General features: G+C 44.3%; 1 protein-coding gene across 5 annotated transcripts in view; it reads right to left on the bottom strand.

The window, feature by feature from the left end:
- Positions 1-13,077, bottom strand: part of LOC138667605 (bactericidal permeability-increasing protein-like) — a 295,646-nt gene that overhangs the window by 22,038 nt on the left and 260,531 nt on the right. For all 5 annotated transcript variants that reach the window (XM_069755743.1, XM_069755742.1, XM_069755739.1 and 2 more), the window contains 2 exons: positions 5,143-5,206; positions 4,471-4,547 (listed from right to left, as the gene is read on the bottom strand). In XM_069755743.1, coding sequence (XP_069611844.1) covers positions 4,471-4,547; positions 5,143-5,206 — 141 coding nt within the window. The remainder of the gene's footprint in view (positions 1-4,470; positions 4,548-5,142; positions 5,207-13,077) is intronic.

The raw sequence follows: 13,077 nt of genomic DNA on the forward strand, positions 1-13,077 counted from the left end.
TTGGATAGGAAGTTAGTTAGAAGCTGACTAGGTTTTGTCCAGGCAACATCCCGTGGCAGGGGGTGTTGCGGGGAAGATTTAGGGGGGGTCCATGTCAGGCGTGGGAACCTGTCAGGTACCTAGCAACAAGGCAGAACGTTACAGAGCCGCGCCTGCACTACCTTGCGGCGGCATCTAAAGAAAGGACACGAGGCGAAGGATATTGTGGACAGTGAGAAACGAGATCAAGCACAAAGGAGAGCCAGTAGGAGTCGTGCCCGGAGAACGGCAACATCCTACTGAGGCGCGTAGCCAGTGCCCGAAACACCAAGGAAGTAACTGACTTTATGCCTTACTTCAAATACCGCAGGACAGTTAATTATAGGTTGGCTGTCTACCTTACATCACCTAAGCAGATATAGGGGGCAACCGTGGAGAAGGGCGTCTCTAGGGTCCCGGAAGAGCTCCGAGCCTACCCGTCCAACGGGTGCGTCCTAGCCATAACAAACCTGGGGGACGGAGAATAGAAAGAACAAGAAAGAACTAGAAAGAACGAGAACAGAAGTTGTGAGGACTATCCCGAATGCTCAGCAGGGAAGCAGTACAACACACAGGCGCTAGTGGTAGGCAACGATTTCCACCTGCAAAGGGAACTCTGGATGTGCCTTCGGACCTGCCGGTCTCAGACAGCCCTGTTAACAGTGCTCTGGATTGAGGATCCTGAAGTCACCAGTAAAGAGGTAAAGAGACTGCAACCCTGTGTCCTCGTTATTGACTGCACCTCACACCATCGCCACCTACACCACTCGGAAGCCCTGGGGATATACTTCACCTGTGGGAAGGTATACCATCTAGCTGCCGTCACATCACCCCAGTGGACCCCAAGCAGCGTCGGTCACCCTGACCGAATACCACAGGTGGCGTCACGAAGCCTTGACAGACTTGTTTCACCTTTTATTGGACGCCCCTTAGCAGGGTTACGGACCGGGTCCAGCCACCGTGACGTCCCCAGAACTTAGCCAGAGAGGACCGGTACCGAGTAACCCGCCGCCCTGCGTCTGGGGGCGCTCCAGGTACACACTGTGTTGTTTAAATGAACTGTAAACATGTGTCTAAGAGCAACACTGGAACGTCCATCCCATCCTTAGACCCTTGCGCCTTGTTTCCTCATACAAAATACTTTTCTCAATTTATTCCATGTATAATTTTTTGGAGCATCTAAATAAGTCCTTGAAAATAGTTCTGCTTGATACAGGAGAAGGAAAGCTGTTAATGTTTTTTTGTATTAGGTGAACCAAAAGCTCTTTCCTCTGCATTGTTGATATTGAAATAAACTCGTTGCCCATTTGCAAGATGGACCCTGAGATGAACTACAGTCAGATGTCTTTCATGGATGGAACAATGTAGTAATCACCACACAGATTCGTTACTACTTATATACCATCCCACCTGATAGAGAATAATCTCATCAGATGCACATTTTTGATGGTGTAGCTGAAAAACTGCCATATCACTGCCCTTATTAACCCCTTCACGCCGCAGCCTTTTTTCGTTTTTGTGTTTTCGTTTTTCGCTCCCCTCCTTCCCAGAGCCATAACTTTTTTATTTTTCCATCAATATGATCATGTGAGGGCTTATTTTTTGCAAGACGAGTTGTACTTTTGAAGGACATCATTGGTTTTACCATGTCTTGTACTACAAAATGGGAAAAAAATTTAAGTGTGGTGAAATTGCAAAAAAAGTGCAATCCCACACTGGTTTTTTGTTTGGCTGTTTTGCTAGGTTCACTAAATGCTAAAACTCACGTAGAGGAGCTGCGGAGACACCATCACGTGTTTCTCAACGCAGGCAGTGAATAGCCAGGCCTGCGGTGTCTCTGCAGCTCCTCTACGTGCATTTGCATATTTGGGGGCAGTGTTCTGGATCACTGCGTTGAGAAACACATGATGGTGTCTCCGCGGTGTTGGATGTTTTGGTCTCCACGAGGTCAATCATCCGTGCCTTTATAGAATTTCTACTAGGCACTGCTCCTGATAGCCAGTTTCCTACTCCACAATGATGAGGGGCAAAAACCCCGAAACAGCTGTCTGTGGATGGATACCATGCTTGGCATAGGTGGTTTTCCTTTATTGGATGTTTTCCTTTATTGGATGCTGCCCTTCCCTTGGTTATTCCTTCCCGCGGAAAGGCCTGGCTATTCACTGCCTGTGTTGAGAAACACGTGATGGTGTCTCTGCAGCTCCTCTACGTGCATTTGCATATTTGGGGGCAGTGTTCTGGATCACTGCGTTGAGAAACACGTGATGGTGTCTCTGCGGTGTTGGATGTTTTGGTCTCCACGAGGTCAATCATCCGTGCCTTTAAATGCTAAAACTGACCTGCCATTGTGATTCTCTAGGTCATTACGAGTTCATAGACACCTACCATGTCTAGGTTATTTTTTATCTAAGTGGTGAAAAAAAATTCAAAACTTTGCTTAAAAAAAAAACATTGTGCCATTTTCCGATACCAATAGCATCTCCATTTTTCGTGATCTGGGGTCGGGTGAGAGCTTATTTTTTGCGCGCCGAGCTGATGTTTTTATCGATACCACCTTTGTGCAGATATGCTCTTTTGATCGCCCGTTATTGCATTTTAATGCAATGTCGCGGCGACCAAAAAACGTAATTCTGGCATTTCAAATTTTTTTTCCCGCTACGCTGTTTAGCGATCAGGGAAATGCTTTTTTGTATTGATAAATCGGGCGATTCTGAATGCGTCGATACGGAATATGTGTATGTTTTTTTTTTATTGTTTTATTTTGAATGGGGCGAAAGGGGGGTGATTTAACCCTTTCACGACATGCGCCGTACTAGTACTGCGCATGCCGTGTCACCCCCTTTGATGTGGGCTCCGGCGGTGAGCCCGCATCAAAGTCGCGACATGTCAGCTGTTTTGTACAGCTGACATGTGCGCACAATAGCGGCGGGTGAAATCGCTATTCACCCGCCGCTATTAACCTGTTAAATGCCGCTGTCAAACACAGACAGCGGCATATAACTACCGCATCCGGCCGGGTGGCCGGAAATAACGTCATCGCCGACCCCCGTCACATGATCGGGGGTCGGCGATGCATCAGGAAGGTAACCATAGAGGTCCTTCTACTGTATGAGCGGTCACGTGGGGCCGCCGATTACAGTCATGAATATGGGGTGGAGCCGCATATTCATTACTGTAAATGAGCGGCCCCACGTGACCGCTCATACAGTAGAAGGTGCAGCCAGGACAGGAAGCAGGGCCAGCCAGCGAGGGAGGCGGGTGAGTATTTTAAGAACAGCGGAGGGGCGCACAGGGGGTGGGAGGGGGGTGGGGACATGGAGCTTTATTTTAAACATGAGAAACAAAAAAAAAAAAGAATATTCATATCTTCTCTACAGCAAACGCTGCTGCAGAGAAGATAACTATGGCGGCTTCAGCACCAGATGCAGGGGACAGCACTAAACTTTAGCACTGTCTCCTGCACGGTGCGTGTGGTACCCAGTGGGCACACAGGCGGCACACGTGTGCCGCACGTGTGCCACACTGATGTGCCACAGAAACGCAGTGGCACACGGACACGGATAATTCCGGTACCGATTTTTCCGGTACCGGTATTATCTGGACGTGTGGGACTGCCCTTACAGGGACAAGAAGAGGGATAAAGTGTCAGTGCACTCCTCTATTTTATATATTCATACATCTAAGTAGAACTGTACATATTATGAGGAAAGGACGCCTTTAGGGTGGACGCCACTTGGATGAAGGAGTTATACTAATGAAAGTGCACCATTACCTTTCTTATAACACTCTCTATACTACTAGGTGACACACCAGACATGGGCACATGACGAGTCTTTTTTCCTCATAATATATACAGTTCTACTTCGTTCCTTAGATGTATGACTATATAAAATAGAGTGCACTGACACTTTATTCCTCTTCTTGACCCTGTAAAATGGTAATTGACTAGTGTACTGTTGGTCTTTTTTTGGACTCATTTGTTTACTTGTTAAATATTATATGTTCACTTGTCACCCTTCTTCTTACATTTCCATACCCCATGAGGGCGTCCTTGTTTTTTAATTGCTCTTTTTAATGTCATTGTGCTGACACCCCTGTTGCTGCTACAAACAAAATATGCTGATATGTCATATAGTATTTGGGACTTTATTGATCGGCCGTTTGTTTCTTTTCCCCTCTTGCTTAGTATATTTTCCGATTGTCCCTGAGAATTTACTAGTAGTTTGATCTGTTGGGTACTAATATTACTACTGTTAATTTCATTATTTAATAGAATTTCTATAGACCCCTCTACAGATCTATATATTCTCCGTGCTAATTTTCCATAGGTTCATTCTGGTAAATAGGATCCTATGGAAACTTAATGTGGCCTTATTCTCTTCCTTAGAACACAAATGTCAGACTACTTCATATGGTATTTCTATACATTCACATTAGCAAATGTTATATTACCGGAGTAACTGATATCACTGATTCTTGCACAGTTATATTAGCAAATGAAGGCATTGGGATGCTGCTGCTCAATCCACCTGGAAGAGAAAATTAGCATATAAGGTTATTATCACTTGACTGAAGGCCACCAGAATGTAAAATAAACTGACTGGTAAGGTTTCTTTGACACTTCAGTTGTTTGGCGTCATAGTGACGGATCGACGGATCCGTCACAATTGTTGAGAAAACGGTTCTAACGGATCCGTTTTTTTGACAGATCCATTACTTGGGGGTTGTCTGGGAAAAGTATCTACTTTTTGGAGCATGCGCAATTGAAAAAGCGGATTGGGGCAACGGATCCGCCGAAATGACGGTCGCGATGGATCCGTCGCCCATAGGCGGCCACTCTATGGAATGGCGGACGCAACGGATCTGTCGCGATCCGCCATTTCGGCGCTGACAAAAAAACGTTTCAATGTCCGTCTATGTCTAGACAACGTCCGCCAAATTTCGACGGATCCGTCGCATGGCGGATGGAACGGACGACCATCCGTCACAATCCGTCGCTAATGCAAGTCTATGGGAAAATAACGGATCCGCCAAAAAAATGACGGATCCATTATTTGAGGAAAATGGCGGTTTTAGACTGACGCCAAACAACTGAAGTGTGAAAGAGGCCTAAGTAAGACTTACTATTGATAGCTTGAACTACAGATTCTTGTAGCATGTGTCCCAGTGAATGCTCTAATTCTGCAACCTGACACAAAGGAATAACATAGTAAGGATGGGTCTACAGATAGTGGCAGATTGCCACAATGCCAATATTAGATGGTAAAACATCATTCTTTTACTGTGGATTGCCACAATTTTGCAATGTGGTTCTGAATTGACACATTTTTCAAAGCTAAAACAAGTTAAAGAAACACACTGTCCATGTAAGGGTATGTGCACACGTTGCGGATTTTGCTGCGGATCCGCAGCGTTTCCGCAGCTGCGGATCTGCAGCAGTTTCCCATGAGTTTACAGTACAATGTAAACCTATGGGAAACCAAAAATGCTGTGCCCATGCTGCGGAAAAAAACGCACGGAAATGCAGCGTTTTATTTTCCGCAGCATATCAATTCTTTGTGCGGAATCCGCAGCGTTTTTACACCTGCTCCAATAGAAAACTGCAGATGTAAAACCGCAGCGGAATCCGCAATAGAAAACACGATAAATCCACAGGAAAAACCTCAGCGGTTTTGCACTGCGGATTTATCAAATCCGCTGCGGAAAAATCTGCAGTGGAGCTTTCTACGTATGCACATACCCTAAGGCTACTTTCACACTAGCGTCGGCGTTGGCCCGTCACAGTGCGTCGGGCCGACGTATCGACGCATCCTATGACAACGCAGCACAACGGGGGCAGCGGATGCATTATTACAATGCATCCGCTGCCCCATTGTGAGTAGCGTTTTTTTGTTCCGACGGTCCGCCACAACATGACGCAACCGTCATACGACGGTTGCGACGTGTGGCAATGCGTCGCAATGCGTCGCTAATGTTAGTCTATAGGGAAAAAACGCATCCTGCAGCCAACTTTGCAGGATGCGTTTTTTCATCAAAATGACGCATTGCGACGTGCATCGTACGACGCTAGTGTGAAAGTAGCCTAAGACTACGAGGCTAAAAGCAGCGATGCACACCTGCAACAATTTGTGGTAAAATGTGTGTGGGGTACTACTGCTACATCTGGATTCATTGTTCATTAACACATGTAATATGTATTACTGAGCATAACATAACCTCTGCACAGAACACATTATTTATTAAGAATTATTCAAACAAGTGAGATCCATGTATTGCACAATGTATTGCAATTATGACTTAATGGTCAATTTAAAAAGGGGTTGTGTAGTTCAAAGCTTAAAGAGTAGATTTCACCACATTTTACGTGTTAGGCCGGCTTCACACTCAGCGTATGAAAATACGGTCCGTATATTACGGCCGTAATACGCTGAAATGTCCCGAAAATAGTGGTCCGTAGCTCCTCCGTAGGCAGGGTGTGTCAGCGTTTTTTGCGCATGGCATCCTCCGAATGTAATCCGTATGGCATCCGTACTGCGTGGTTTTCTCGCAGGCTTGCAAAACCAACATACCGCTATAGCAATGATCCATGTGTCCCAAAAAGAAAAAAATATATATATATACTGTCTCTATATATATATATATATATATATATATATATATATATATATGTCATTAGACACATATATGTATATATATTAATATTTATTCCAGCGCTATACAGGCTATACTTGCCTAGAAAGCCTGGGAGCTTTCTAGGAAATTTCCCACGATCTATGAACATCCAGCAGAGGGCGCCTCACCGCAAATGAAGCTAAATATAGCTCATTGATCTATATTTAGACTCATTCCCCGGGGTTTTGCAGCGAGGAGTAGCATTGCATTAGCAAAGCTCCTTGCTGCAAAATGTTTTAACCCCTTCAGAAGGATTTACATCGTTGGACGTTACAGATCTGCGGAGGGTAAGTATATTGTTGGTTTATTATGTTTTTTCTTTCACAGAACGAGGGTCTTCAGTGATTGGATTGGGCGTAGAATAAAATACTCCAACAACCATTGTTTTTATTTCATTAAAATAATTTTAAATAATGTGTTTGTGTTTTATTTAACCCTTTCATTCAATTGGATTAATAATGGATAGGTGTCATAATTGACGCCTCTCCATTATTAATTAGGCTTAATGTCACCTTACAATAGCAAGGTGGCATTAACCCTTCATTACCCCATATCCCACCGCTACACGGGAATGGGAAGAGAGTGGCCAAGTGCCAGAATAGGCGCATCTTCCAGATGTGCCTTTTTTGGGGTGGCTGGGGGCAGATATTTTTAGCCAGGGGGGGGCCAATAACCATGGACCCTCTCCAGGCTATTAATATCTGCCCTCAGTCACTGGCTTTACTACTCTGGCGGAGAAAATTGCGCGGGAGCCCACGCCAATTTTTTCCGCCATTTAACCCTTTATTTTAAGAGCTAGAACGGCCAAATTTTGCAGATACACACTACTGACATTAGTAGTGTGGAATCTGCAAAAAAAATGGAGAGAAGACATGGTTTACTGTATGTAAACCATGTCTCAAATCATGTCGGGTTTTAAGAAGGAGAAAGAAAAAGCCGGTAATTGAATTACCGGCTTTCAAGCTGTATAGCGCTGGAATAAATATTAATATATATACATATATGTGTCTCACTGACATATATATATATATATATACCTATTCTATGTGTACACATTTATTCTACCTATTGGACTGTAAGCTGTCAGTGTGATTTTACTGTACACCGCACTGAATTACCGGCTTTTCTCTCTAACAGCGCTGCGTATTTCTCGCAAGTCACACTGCTTGTCCGTGTGAAATCCGTATTTTTCACGCTTCCATAGACTTTCATTGGCGTATTTCTTGCGCAGTACGGTGACAAACGCAGCATGCTGCGATTTTGTACGGCCGTAGAAAGCCGTATAATACTGATCAGTAAAATACGGCAGATAGGAGCAGGGGCATAGAGAATAATTGTGCCGTATTTTTTGCGAGTTTTACGGACGTAGTTTCTGCGCTCTTACATCCGTAAAACTCGCAAGTGTGAAGCCGGCCTTAATCTGGCCACATAATGATGAAGTGCCTGAATATTTGAATAAAACATGTTTTCATTTTTTTATTTCTCATCTCAGTAGTGGAGATATTAGCTTGTAAAGTTGATATATTACTTTTCTCATCAATCAAGGGGTCATTGTCAGAGATTCTTTTCTAGGGGAAGTCACTTTTTCCCCTGTATGATGTTCCTCAATCATATAGTAGATAGAAGGCATCATGCAGGAAAAAATAAAAGGAAATGTACGCATAAAATGTCAGAACTGCCTATCCATGCGTGATCTCATGTCTAACCAAGTCACACAAATCTCACATGCTGATTACTGTGTGGACAGAGAAGAGCAGAGCTGTGTGTAATTACAAACACCACTCTAATGCTTTGGTACCTGTAATTATTTGTGACGACAAGTGCTATCTCGCAATTTTACAGCATGACAGCACAGGAAGATGAAAACTGTAGTTTGCGATAGCGCTTGTCATATTCAAGATAGCAGCACATTATTTCCAGATACCTGGAATAGAATCAGAGTGATGTTTGTTATCACACCTCTCTCCTCCCCTTCATAGTAATTATCGGTAGTGAATTAGTGATATCTGTGTGACCTGGTTAATAATAATAATAATTTTACTTCTATAGCGCCAATATATTCCGCAGCACTTTACAATTCAGAGGGGACATGTACAAACAGTATCAGACATTATAGAGTGACACATAAATCAATAGATTCCAAAAGGAATGAGAGCCCTGCTGCCCGTAAGCTTACAATCTATGAAGAAATAGAGGTGACACAAAAGGTAAATGGTAAAAAAGTGCTTCACATGTATTTTCCAGCTATCAAAATAATAGGGTGTTCAAATAACGCTGTATGATCCATTCACCTGCCAATATGTGTGCAATAAGAAGCTGTGCTATCCTTGAAGAGCCCTTGGAACATGTGCAATTAATGAGATTTTGCTATCTGCTTGCCAGGCAAAATCAAGTGGAACCAAATTGTGCTGGAAGATCCAGAGAAGAGAGTGGAGCTGACAGGTTCCAGGGATGTCACTGAGGCCAGTGTAACAGGCCTCAGCAGAAAGTCGACACCATCAAAGTGCCGGTCATCACCTGACAAAGCACAGATTTCGCTCAGGAGGACTCAGAGTTCCATCTGCACTAGTTAGCACCAGGATTCACCCGACACCAGTGAAGCTCAAGAGACCAGACTTTGCCTGTCAAGAGTCAAAGCCTAGTTCACTCCACTCCAATCCTAAAAGACTTCTGTTGGCTGTCAAGCCGAGAAGATCCGTGAGTAAACCACAACAGGCAAGGCCCGTCTGTGACTGCAGAGGGACAGTGTTCATGAGCAGGACCATCACTCCCAACTATCATCTACAATACCGGAGTTGACTGGAATTACAATCTCAGGTTTGGAGGGTGCCCATTGATCCTTGGGAGGCTCAGCGGTCTTTGATAGACTATGTTAGAAAGAGACTTGCAGCCTGGAGGGAAAACCAGATTTGCAGAGAGAGAATTTATGTGTTGACTACCACAACTGGGTGCACCACCGATGTGAAAAGAGCATTAACATTAGATAGAAAAAGACTTCCTTTGCTTTGCTGAACGGTGGCGCAGTGGTCAGCACTACAGCCTTGCAGTGCTGGAGTCCTGGGTTCAAACCCCACCAAGGAGAACATCTGCAAAGAGTTTGTATGTTCTCTCCGTGTTTGCGTGTGTTTCCTCCCACATTCCAAAGACATACTGATAGGGAATTTAGATTGTGAGCCCGTCGGGGACAGCGATGATAATGTGTGCAAACTGTAAAGCGCTGCGAAATATGTTAGCGCTATATAAAAATAAAGATTATTATTATTTTCCAAGTTAATTGCTATATTGCTTGAATGTTAATCTGCCTAGTTACTTACACTAATTGTTCAGAGTTACTTAAAGCCACTGTATATAAATAGAACTATAATTATCCCTGACTGTTTCCTAATCATGACTCTGTGCGCTGCATCCAGACACCTACGTTACATGTGTACAAGTCAAGATGCAGAGTACCATTAAGTGCAACAAGGGTGTGTAAACACCTGGGCAGATAGCACTGAGGGCAATATGGCCTGTGTCTTGAGCATCGATGTTCCAGGGGGCCCCTGGTCAGTTTGCCCTCATGTGTGGTAGGCAGACAGCGATCCCTGCAGCTTTGCTGCCATTTCCTCCTTTAGGCAGCAGAGGCAGGGTTCCTTCCTCCTCTTCCTGCCTGACACAGTCGCATGGCTGGATGATGTCAGCATTCAGTGAGTGTCTGTGTCAAACAGAAAGCTGCCAGCGATGATGGTGCTGTGGGGGAACATGCGGAAAGTTGAGAGAGATGTGCATGTGTGCGAGGAGAAGTGAGAGGTGTGTGTGCAGAGAGGCGAGAGGTGTGTGTATATATATGGAGGTGGTGAGAGGTTTGTGTGTGGAAAGGTGAGAGGTGTGTATATATATATATATATATATGTATATGGAGGTGGTGGAGGAGAACAATGATGGAGGTGGTGGAGAGGGTAATGATGGAGGTGGTGGAGAGGGCAATAATGGAGGTGGTGGAGAGTGCACTGATGATGGTGAGGGAGAGGACAATGATGGAGGTGGTGGGGGAGAACAATGATGGAGGTGGTGGGGGAGAAGTCAATGATGGGGGTGGTGGGAGAACAATGATGAGGTGGGGGAGATTTCAACGATGGAGGTGGTGGAGAGGGCAATGATGGAGGTGGTAGGGGAGAACAATGATGGTGGTGGAGAGGGTAATGATGAGGTGGTTGAGAGGGCAAAGATGGCTGGGAGAAGGTAAACGGCAATAATAGAGGAGGTGGGTGAGAACAATTGTCGAAGTGGTGGGAGAAAACAATTATGGAGGTGGTGGATGAGATCAATGTTGGAAGTGGTGGAGAAGGTAATGATTGAGATGGTGGAAAGGGTAATGATGGTGGAGGAGAGAACAATGATGGAGGTGGTGGAGAGGGTACTAATGGAGGTGGAGGAAAGGGCACTGTTGGGATGCAGGGAAATGAGGACAATGAGGAATGTGGAGGATATGGATGGGAGGAAGGGGGCCTTATAATGGACTTACGAACAGGGGAACGAGAATGTTAGATATGGATGTAAAATGATTTGGGTGGTGAATGAGGGTGCTAAGCCCCTGATAGTGTCCTCCCCTATCTCACAGTTCATTGTAGTGGTATCGGGGACTTAACATTTATTGGGGAGAGCTGGGGAGAACAGAGGAGGGGATAAGGTGCATAGGACACTTTATTATGAACTGAAAGGTGGGAGAAGACGTTGTCAAGGACTTGTAATTAGAGATGAGTGAAAATTTCAACATTCAGTTCAGCTCGTGATTGCCAAGTTTGCAATATTCGCTGATTTAATCATATATTTAATTGTCAAATATAGCCGAACATACATAGTACAAAAGCGGGTGTTTCCCACATTGTGTGACAGTGTGAGAAAAACCAACATAGTGTTTTTGATCCGCAATTAAATCGTCCCGACCAGTCTGAGCTGCGGTTCCCACACTGTCAGAAGACAGCGTGAGTGCACTGCTGTGCTCGGAGGTATAAAGTTTACATCCGGTCACTGGTGTGGTGACAGCTGATGGAACTACAGCTCCCATCAGCTCACAACTGCTGCCGCTAATAAGAGTGAGAGCAGGAGCGGTGGATGGAAATATTCATCAGCCGCTCCTGCTCTGTAAATTAATAATTAAATAAAGAAATCTGTATGGGTTCCCCTGTATTTTTTATAACCAGCCAGGCAAAACTCACAGTAGGGGCCTGCATCCCTCAGTTTGACAGCTTCTGCAAAGTTTGTTATCAAGAATAGAGGGGTCCCCATATTTTTTTTAAAATTATTTAAATAATAAAAAAAAGAAATGAGGTCAACCCCATTTTTGACAGCCAGCGTTGCTAAAGCAGACAGCTGGGGGCTGATATTCTCAGGCTGGTAATTGGCCATGGAAATTAGCTCTTCTCAGCCTAAAAATAGCAGCCCGCTAGCACCCAGAAAAGGCACATCTATAAGATGCGCTAATTCTGGCGCTTTGCCCGGCTCTTCCCACTTGCCATGTAGCGGTGGCAAGTGGGGTTCATATTTGTGAGGTTAGTATCACCTTTGTATTGTCCGGTGACATTAAGCCCACAGATTACTAATGAAGATGCCTATATAAAACGCCTATCCATTAATGATCCTATAGTCATGTGGTAACTAAAGACACAGCCAGAATAAAGTCCTTTATTAGAAATAAGACTAAACACAGTTTTTCCATTTTATTTAAAAATAATAAACACTGCTATGTTCAACTAACTCCTAATTCAACCAAAGCCCTCACTCTCCTGTAATAAAACTAAAAAAAACAACAACAATATCCCTCACCTGTCGGTCATTCTGTCCCACGCCATAATCCATGTCTGGTGGATTAATAGTTTTCAACCTGGATAGTGCCAAGATTTGACCATCCAGGCTGAGAACCACAGGTGACTGAACTGCTGTGAGCACAGTGTCAGTGACCGGAGGTAACCTCAATGACTTCACCGCTGGTCACTGAGGCTGCGCTCGCAGCAGTTCAATCACCAGTGGTTCTCAACCTGGTCAGTGGCATCTTGGCACTGTCCAGGTTGAAAACTATTAATCTCTCATATATGGATTTTGGCGTGAGACAGAATGACTGACAGGTGAGGGATATTGTTTTTTTTTATTTCAGCTTTATTACTGGAGACAAGTGCTTTGGTGGAATTAGGCGTTAGGTGAGTATAACTGTGATTGTTAATTTTAAATAAAATGGAAAACTGTGTTTAGTCTTATTTCTAATAAAGGGCTTTACTCTGGTTGTGTCTTTATTTAGCATACAACTATAGGATTAGTAATGGATAGGTGTCTTATAGACTCCTCTCCATTAGTAGTCCGTGGGCTTGATGTCACCGGACAATACAAAGGTGATATCAACCCCACAAATAG

The sequence above is a fragment of the Ranitomeya imitator genome, chromosome 2 (assembly GCF_032444005.1).
Source record: "Ranitomeya imitator isolate aRanImi1 chromosome 2, aRanImi1.pri, whole genome shotgun sequence".
NCBI lineage: Eukaryota > Metazoa > Chordata > Amphibia > Anura > Dendrobatidae > Ranitomeya > Ranitomeya imitator.